We start from the raw sequence: 10062 nt of genomic DNA, 5'->3' as shown, positions 1-10062 counted from the left end.
AAGTCTTGCATATTGGAGCCTCACAATTGTACATCTTTCTGATGATACAAGAGTTACGTCTTGAATACGGGAGGCAATGAAGGATATACCTTTACAAAGTTTTTTGATAGGCTCTAGGTGCTTGAATGAGCGCATTTATCCGACTTTATACGGCTAGCTATACAGTCAACATAGTACCTGCTTGTGTTTGTGTAGTTATAAATATATTAGTAGCCTGTGCAGATGTAACACCTTAGTACTTCACCATCGATACTCAGATTCTTTCGTGTGAACTATTATGAATATTTAATATCTACACTTTATTTCTTTGTCTGTGAATAATTTGTCGTTATAGCAACTTCTGTTTCCGACAATACATAAAGGTTATTTTCTTGTTTGTAATCTCTAGCTGTGGCCTAACTAACTGAAGATCTTGCTGTTTGGGTGGACCTGGAATGGAAGAGCCCAAGACTGCTGTTGCATTTCTGTAGCGTCCGAGGACTACGTGCTATATACGGAGATTCATGTCTGTTTGTCATTCCATTTTTGTGTTGTATTTTCCCTTGCCTGCTGAAACTGCGATATACTAGTAAGGTGATAGTCCTAGTTTAACACGATCGTTGCTAAGGCTTTCTGATATATGAACTGCCGTTTCAATTAACTCTGAACCTCAAGTGTTTCTCACCTCAATTTCTAATAGATGAATCGTCTGTTCAATTAGTTCAGTCATGGGTCCCTCCTGCTCAGAACTCTGGATGATATATAACTTGCATCCTAACATCTCTGGAAAATCATGATCTACACGGCTTGCAACAGAGAAACTTCTTATTTGTTTGCTCCACATCGTGCTTCTGATTGTTTGTCAAATCTATCAGGCGGCAGTTCAGATTGGATAATGGAGGAAATCTGGACTGCACACGTTCTTCATAATTAAAGAGTGTCGATTTGCATGAGCAGTTCACCAGGATGAGACGAAGTTGCCAGGACGTCGCTCGAGCACCGCCTATTATCTACGTGTCGATTTGATTAAATTTTGTGGTGGTTTTTTGCTGTGACCCAATTTGCAAGTCTTGTACAAGAGACTAGAAACACAATCTGGAATGGAGAACATTCTTGTTTGGTTCTATGCTTATGTGTTGACATTAATTTGTAGTAATAATCTATTTAGACACATGCACAGAGAGATTTACTGTAGGAGAAGGAAAATATTTGACTCGGCGGTAGAAATCCAGAGATGAGGTGTACGAAAAGAAATACCGTGCCGAGACGAATTGAAATAGAAGTGTACGTCTACTTCTACGTTCCGACTCATATACGTGCCGAGCCAGATTAAAAGTTTGTGAAAGCGAACGCCGGTCTCCTCTCTCGCCTCATCTCGACTCATATACGTCCTCCGCAAAAAAGTTCGTGAAAGCGAACGCCGGTCCCCAGATCTCGTAGATAGAGGAAACGGCCAGAAATATGCAGGTTCCCGCAAAAAAATTACAGAATGGACAATTTTACGGGATCTATTTGGGACAAAAAAAGCGCCCTCGTCCCGTAAATCGGTGGTTATTTTGCCGGATGGTCCCTTTTACAGGATCTGCCAGAGATGCTCTAACTAATGTGGCAGACTACTCAATATAGTATCACGTGTTTTGTGGAAATATGCATGTGTAGAGGTTCTTCTATATTGACAGTATCACTATGGATCGCTATCTTTATCTCGCTTCTTGTGAAATCATTTCTCTTTTTTTTTTCCTTTCGGTTGTTTATTGTTATCAGGTTTCTAGAAATATTTAAGCTAATCAAAATGTGTCCTCTCCATGGTACTCGACTTTATGTGTTCCTCTTCTATCTTCTGCAGGGAAGGACCACTAAAATGTCCAATAGGTTAGCAAACTTGACCCTCTCAGGTGTTCTCATGGTCTGAGATTTGTTAGCTTGACCGCCGTCAACTCCAAACCTGACCATATATAAGTTCTGTAAGTTAATGCCTGGTCAAGTTATTTTTGCTTCATTAGACGGATTTTTAAGCTTTTGCCATCAGAATGTCACCCATTTGGCTAATGCTGTTCACGAGCTCACTAAGCCAAATTGAACCCCTTCCTCCTGCCATTTTGAGTAATAAGAGGAGCCTTTCAACTTCAAGTTGCAAGTGGTTTTAAACTTGTTTTAGCTTCTCTGACCATGACATGGTTAGGTTGAGAAATAAGTATGTTCCAGATACCAATCTTATTCCCAACCATATTCTGGACGAGCGCTTTCAATACATGGAAAAAACGAGCAACTCCTAATTAGCACTGGATGTCTCGACCTCCAGGTCTTTGTTTTCACCCTGATATTCCATCACCAACAGAAGTGAAGAACATCTCTTATACATGAGTAAATAGCATAAAACTATCACTTTTCGTCCTATTGTTTCAAAAAACTACCACATTTTTGTTTGTGACTGATAACTACCAGAATTGGAGTCGGTTGTTTCAAAAAACCCAAATGACCGTATGTTTTACAATTGATTATGATTCTGACATGTCGGGCCCGCACGTAAGAGCTCTAATCGTTTGACCGTTTGTTGACCGTTATGTGGCATAAAACCAATCAGGTCCCTGCCAAAAAATAAAAAAGCAATCGGGTCCCTGTATTTTTTGAAGAAAGCAATCGGGTCCCTGGTCGTCCTGCAGCTCACGCCCTCACGCAGCAACCTCGCCGGACTCCCTCCGGCCGCTCCTCGTGCCAGGCCAAGTTGCAGGACCGGCGAAGGGCTCCCTCCAGCCGCTCCCCTTGCCCGACCGCGCGTGCTCAGGCGAGCGCAGACGCGAGCCGCTGGAGAAGCGGCCGCCTCTCTCTGCGTTCGGGCCGCCATGCCCAGGAACTCGGGCTGCCGCGCCCAGGAGCTTGGGCCGGAGATGATGCGGGCGTTGGCCGGCCTTCAGCGGCGCCATCCCTGCTGCTCTGCTGCACGCGCCGGAGCTCGAGGATGTCGTTGCTGCCCTGTTGCACGCGGCAGAGCTCGAGGGCAAGGAGGCCAACAGGAGGGGAGGGAGTTGGCCGAGCTCCGCCGGAGATGGGGCCGGGCGGCGCACGCGCCATAGGAGGCGAACTATGGGGAGGAGGGAGCAGGCGTGGGTGGTCGGCTGCTCGCCGGCTGCCTCCGCGCCCGTGAGGTCCTGGTGCAACAGGACGGCGGCGAGGACTGGGAGGTGCTCCGGGGCGGCGGCGGAGCTCCAGATCCGCATCCATGGCAGCGGCTCCTCCGTGCAACAGGACGGCAGCGAGGCGGGTGAGGTGCTCCGGGGCGGCGGCGGGGCGGCATCACCGGAGAAAACCGACGAGGTCGGCGCACGACGCGAGGCCGACGGGGAAGCGCCCTCGAGCTCTGCTCGGGAGAACCCATCGAGGGAGCCCGTGGAAAGAAGCGGGCGGTCAACTTTTTTATTTTCTTAGGACATGTCGCTGACATGTGGGCCCCACATGTAAGTTAACGGTCAAACTAAACACTCAAACAAACGGTTTGTTTAGGAGCGGGCCCGACTTGTCATAATCCAGATCAATTTTGAATCACATGGTGATTTGGGTTTTTTGAGACAGCCGACGCCAACAGTGGTAGGTATTAGTCACAAACAAATTTCCGGCAGTTTTTTGAAACAATAGGACGAAAAGTGGTAGTTTTATGCTATTCACTCCTTATACATAGAAGATAGAACAGCCAGAACGAGAACTAGAGCAAGACTACGCTCGATGAAAAGCATATTCTGTAGAAATATAAATGGAAGAAACTGTGGACCAAGCAACCAGCACTCCTGCAAACATGAAAACACAATTGACAGCATAATGACCTCATCAGATGATGAAGATTGATTTGAGAAATGCAAAATTACTGCCATGGGTCAACCATACCGAGTGTATGAATTTCCACTAATTTCAGTTTGTCTGTACAACACCTATGCTATCTTATATACTTCTAGATAATGTTGCCATTTTTTCAGGTAATTTATTTGTCCTAGTTTATAAAATAAATGAAATCCCACAAACAACACGCTATTAGAATCATTCGATCATCCTACTGAATTAAAACTCGGAATAACAAACTTACAAAAACTAATAAATTAATGAAAGAAACACATAATAATATTGACATGCTATTAATCTATACCATAATTATAAGCAATGCGCGGCATGCCACCGCACGGGTATAGGCTAGTTATAACAAGGAAATGTTTGTCACGTCATGTATAGATGGACGAAAACTTGCACTCAATAAAAGTTGAGGCTAAATGTACGGCCACATTTCTTCTCATGCATTCTTTAATACTTTCAACATCGTCAATGCAACAGTACCAAATAGCCTTCTGGATCGATGCATATTTGTGACTTGTGGAGTTTCTCTTGCCAGCAAACAGGCATTACCTTTTGGGACCGAAGTAGTAGATAGTTTGCCAAACTTACTCACCGAGTCCTGTATTCGATCAAATTTAGGCGGAGGCAATTCATCAGTTTGTGCATGGGCTGGATACACTTTTATGGGAGACCGCAATGCTAACACTGATCTCCAATATGGAAAGTAACTATTCCATGTGCATTCACACTCCCAACGTCTGCATAGTCTATTTCTGAAAGGCTTTTTATCTGCATTAGGCGTTTCTGCAGTTGCCTTAGTTTCGACAATCTTCTCACCATTGGGCACTGGCCACCATTCGTAAGGGGAAGGTTTCCAATGCGGATGACTCCTCCGGTGGGGAAAAAACCATGATCATTGAGAATCTGTGAAATGTGTTGAAGAACCTTTCTGTCAGGCACCTCTTTATGTGTCAGCTCCATTGTTGCACCATTAAGCCGGAATTCCATATTCAGTGTTTGTCAGAAATCAATCTACTGCGATTCGCAGACGACGTAGACAAAGGAAGGGCGGGACTTCCAGGATGCAACGGCCTGCGGAGGGAGGGAGGGGAAGAGCAGAAGCTTGATGAGTACGAGGGGGTGGGGATGGGGGAGGGGCAGGGTGGGGATTAGATCGTCGCCAGCGGGAGGAAAATAACCCTAGCTGCCGGCTGCCTCTCTTCCGGCGGTGGCAGATAGGTAGGCAGCAATCTTTTTTTTTATGAGGGTAGGTAGCCATATTTTTTTAAGAACAAGTACAAGTTAACTCACTCTTTTATAGCTTTATAAGTGCACAAGAGCATGAATGTGCAACGTTTGAAAGCAGATTTGTTGGACGCGATCCGAGATTCCCGTCCCCCGCGTCGCCCTTGGCGACACGGGGGAAACCTCTCGTCGCCGGCGTCCCAGGCTCCTTCCTCCCCTCCCCTAGCGTCGCCGCCACCAGAATGGTCAGCTGGCGAAGCCTGCGCAGGCTCCCGGGACGGTGGCGGCGGGGCGCTTCGCGTAGGGCTGTTGCGACACGGCGGCTGCGGCTGCAGGTGGTGCAGGGCGGCGTCCTTGCTTGGGCCAGTGGAGGTGGCCTTCGGCGTGCGTGGTGCCTGATGGGGCGCGTGGTCGTCGGCGTCTGCGTGGGCTCGATCTGGATCCTCACGGGCTCGATTGGCATGTCGTTCCCCGGATCTCGAGTAGGGCGGCGCTGGGCTCTGCAGATGGCGTTGGCGGCATGCCTAGCCGTGGCTGCGCGGTCGCCATTCCATGGCCCGTGTAGGCCGTGATTGTGGTGCACGGGATCGGCATGGTTGACCTCCTGGCGTCCAAACTGCTGTAGTTCGCGGCGTGGAGAGCCGGCCAAATCAAGAACGGCCCCGGTCTAGCCCATCCTCCTCCTCGTCTTCCCCTCCGCGACTGGATCTCGCTGCCCATGTGTGGCTCGCGCCGCGGCCAACACCAGCTTTATGTGGGCACGGACTGGAGCGGCACTTGTGGCTAGGGCTTTTGGCGCCGCCGGCGGTCTCCATGGTTGTGTTGCGGTGGCCGTGTCTGCGCCAATGGTTGCCCGGACTGGTTGATTTGTTGGATCTGACTTCGCCATCTCCGGCACCCTTCTGCGGATTGTGGTGGCCATCGAAAGATCTTTGTGAGGGTTTCTCTCTCCAGATTCAGTGGTTTTCTTCGGCTGCGAGAAACAATCTACGGACGACGGCTTGACGCAGAGGTATGGTTGTGCAACGGCGACGGTCGGTTCTAGCCCCTCGCATGTAGTTGCCGGGATCATGGAAATGTGGCGGCAACAACACATGATTGGCTTCGACGAGCTCCGGGGTGAAAATCTAGGTTTGCCAAGTTTGTTATACCTGGCAATGGCGATGTTTTTTGCATCGTTACCTTGTTGAAGGCATTGCTCGGATATGCTCATATGGTTCTTTAGAGTGAAAATCTAAAATCTGACCTTCAGTGGTTGGATCCGGTGATGACGGCGCTTGAACATCGCTCCCTTCCTGAAGGCATTGCCGTTGAAGAACCTTGTTGTCCTTGTGATGTCATGATATGGTTGGTGTGGATATGGTCATAGTTGTAGTTTGTCGATCGAGGATTTAGTTGCATTGGGGTATTTTCTTTTTTCTCTCTTATGCATTGCTTTGGTCTTATATGACTTTGCTATTTACCACCTTGTTTGTGTGTGTTGGTGTTGGCTGTGTGCATCCTAATTATGCAGAGGCCGGGTGTGTACTCAATGTGTTTGTATCCACTTGATGCTTCACTTTGAATCAATAAAGTTCACCCTTTATCGAAAAAAATGAATTTGCAACGCTCTTTTCTTTGAGCAGTGCCCGGCGCTGGTCGACCGACCCAAATATCCGTATGTCACTGCCGCGCAAGCGTCCCATTTGGCAGCCCACAACCGTTGACTCATTCTTCTTGCCCCCAAAACGACTCATGATTCACACCCGCATAACTTACGCTTGCCCCACGCACCTCGTGGTCACCGCCCCTGGCGTCCTCCACGTCCACCATCATCACACTTAATAGTGTTGGGAAACCGGGTCATCGTGGGGTGGCGGCACGCCTCGTGCGTGCAGCGCGGGGTATCCCCTCCCGTTTCCCCCTCTTTAGGTTAAGTGGGTACTTATCCTTTGACCACCTACCCCCTATATAAAGCAACGAGGAGCCATCATTGTAACACCTGATCATTGATTAACAAAGCTGGTCTCCTCCATCTCTCTGTGTCATTTTACTTTCGCATACTTCGACTACTTCGTCTACGACGCTCGCTCTCGCTCCGCAACCTCGGACCGGACTCGCCGGCGTAGTTGCGGAACACGTTATCTGCACGCTTCGCTCCATCAACTCTCCGTCAAGCCTGCGTCAAGCCTGCATCACGCAGGCTTTCGTCGATCCCGCGGAGGTATAAGATCCGATCCCCACCTTTTGCGAAAATGGATCCCTCTCGTTACTACGTTTCCGTTTTTGCGATTAGATTATTTTTCGGATTTGATCTACCTATGGTGCGGATTTTCCTCCCAAGAACCGAGCGGACGAACACGTCGCCGACCAATGTCGATGTTCTTGGACTAAGAGGAACTTGTTGACCGCACTATAGGGAGTCGGTACAAATCGCGATCCAGATGATCGTGGTACCGCCGCAAAGGCACCAGATGTGTCATGCGCCGTCGTTTTTCCGGATGAACGCGACGAAGAACGCATCCCGAGGCCGGCGTCCGGATGACGCCGCGCTGGCCGCGACCCTGCTGGTCGCACGCGCCCGGTCGCGTCCTGCTGACACTGCCGCCGCGAGCCGTCCTGCTGGCCGGCTCGTCGCCGAGCCCCGATGGCCGGCCTGGCAGCCGCCGCCGCCGCGAGCCGTAGCCGCCCCACGCGCCAGTCGCGCTGGCCGCGCCGGCCGCGCCGTCGCCGTGCCGCGCGGTGGCCGCTGGCCGCGCCAACCGCGCCGTGCTGGCCGCTGGCCGCGCCAACCGCGCCGTGCTGGCCGCGCCGTCGCCGTGCCGCGCGGTGGCCGCTGGCCTCGCGGGCCGCACGGTGGCCGCTGGCCGCGCCAACCGCGCCGGCCGCGCCGTCGCCGTGCCGCGTGGTGGCCGCTGGCCTCGCGGGCCGCGCCGTGGCCGGCTCTGGTCGCCGCTCCGGCGAGCCGCGCGCGCCTGGCCTGCCCCGGCCGCCCCCGCGTACGCGCCGCCGCCGCGCGGGCCCTCTGGCCGCCGCCGCACCCCGATGCGGGCGCTAGGGGAAACCCTAGCGTCGCTAGGTGCTATGCCGCTGGCGGCTGGGCCGGCCCGCTGGTTGTTGGGCCGGATGGGCCGCGGCCATGACTGCCTCCATAAAAAAAAAAGGGGGGGCGCCGGCTGTAGCGCGGGATTTTTGCATTTTTAGCCCCCGTAGTTTCCAGATTTTACGCAAGTTTTATTCCTGCTGTAATATTTCGCGTAGAAGCCCCTGGAACTGTCTGTTTTCGCTGAAAATGCGTATTTGGGCTTAAAAATACCTCGGGAATTCAATTTTTGGGCTAGTTTTCTCATACTAGATCCGCTTAACATGCTATTCTTTGTAACATGATATTATTGTATGATTTTACTGCTGTAGATTAATTGTTTAGCACTCTTAATCATTTAGTATGTCATATAATAGCATGATTTAAATAGTGGAACGTCATTTTATTGAATAAGTTTATCAACATCGCTTTGTGCAAAAGATTACCTGCTGTAATCTCATGATTTTTGCATAAATCGCAGATGGCCGGAATTGCCCACAAGGAGTTTCCTGAGTTGGCCCAGACAGGCTTGAACTACCTGTCATGGTCCTCGGACTGCGAGATTTTTCTCCAGGGCAAAACCCTCCTGAGGGCGATCGGTAAGGGGGCCCAGCTGGCCGTCACTGATCCCAAGTTCGAGACTGAGAATGCGCAGGCTCTGCACTTTCTCCGTCATCACCTATCACCTACTCTGAAAGATGAGTATATGGCTGAGCGCAGTGCTTCTGGCCTTTGGACCGCTCTTAAGCAGCGGTTCGAGCGGCTGAAGTACACTGTGAAGCCACGTGCAGAGGCAGAGTGGATCCGTCTGAGGTTTGCGGACTTCAAGACGGTTGGGGAGTACAATTCGGCTCTGCACCGGATTTGTACGACTCTTCGGTTGTGTGGTACTGAGATTACCGACTCCCAGAAGATTGAGAAAACCCTATCCACTTTCCACCCCGACGCGGTCCAGTCCTCACGGAACTATCGCCAGGGGAACTACACGAGGTATTCAGAGTTGATTGACGTCCTCCAGGTGGCGGAGGCGCAAGACGAGGTTCTCAAAAAGAACTTTGTCGCGCAACCACTTGGGGGGAGTTCTCGCCAGGAGGTGAACGCTCTCAAAGTCCGCAAGCCTCAACAGAAGAAGAGGGGCCGGAAGGGCAAGAAGAAGGGCCCTCACCCCCCCGCCCCGGCTAAGCAGAACAAGCCGGGCAAGGGAGGGCAAAGGCCTCAGGACTGCTTCCGTTGTGGCTCGGTGGAGCATTTCTCCCGCCAGTGCCGCGCACCACAGGAGGTCGTTGACGCATATAAGGCTCGGAAGGCGCGTGAGACGCACCTCGCCTTGGTTCAGGAGGGAGCTCCACCGGCGCCCATGGCGGCACCCGTGATGATTGCTACTCCCCCTGCTGCGCCTATAGAGGCGACCCCCGTGGTGCCCATCGCGGCAGCTTTGGCGGTCTCTACCGACGCCCACGTCGCCATGGAGGTTGACCACATGGCCGCCTCGGCGCCGCCGCCACTAGACATTGATGCTGCCTCCAAGATAATTTCTGAGGAGGATCAGCTCACTAGTATGGAGATTGCGGCGGAAGTGAATGGCTTCTTCACCGAGTCCACTTAGCATACCTCTTTGGTTATCACGATTCCGTGCTTTGCTACAATAAAATTGAATAAATTCGATTTGGTTGTAAGCTCTATGAGAGCATAAACTTATTCTTTACTTTGGCGATTGGATGACATTTATTCATTTATTCCATTATTTATACATGATAGCATGTTATGTTCTGAGATGTGTGCATTTATTTTTAATGTATTTTCTTCCTCATTACATTAATTAGATGTCATATTTTAGAACGCGTGTGGCGCCCGAATGGAGGAAACGTGCCTTGCCGATAGCGCCACCACTCATACCATTTTACGAGAAACTAAGTACTTTGAGTCCATTAAAAAATCTCCGGGAAGTATTATGACAA

The 10062-nt window shown here is 50.8% G+C and overlaps 1 protein-coding gene across 1 annotated transcript; it reads left to right on the top strand.

The window, feature by feature from the left end:
* The first annotated feature begins 8585 nt into the window (after positions 1 to 8585).
* On the top strand, positions 8586 to 9710 carry LOC109776582 (uncharacterized). The gene has a single exon (XM_073495601.1). The coding sequence runs from the start codon at positions 8586 to 8588 to the stop codon at positions 9708 to 9710; it is 1125 nt and encodes a 374-aa protein (XP_073351702.1).
* Positions 9711 to 10062: the final 352 nt, after the last annotated feature.

This window comes from Aegilops tauschii, chromosome 3, assembly GCF_002575655.3.
Source record: "Aegilops tauschii subsp. strangulata cultivar AL8/78 chromosome 3, Aet v6.0, whole genome shotgun sequence".
Taxonomy (NCBI): Eukaryota; Viridiplantae; Streptophyta; class Magnoliopsida; order Poales; family Poaceae; genus Aegilops; species Aegilops tauschii.
The sequence above is the reverse complement of the archived record's forward strand: the minus strand, read 5'-3'. Positions and strand labels throughout refer to the sequence as shown.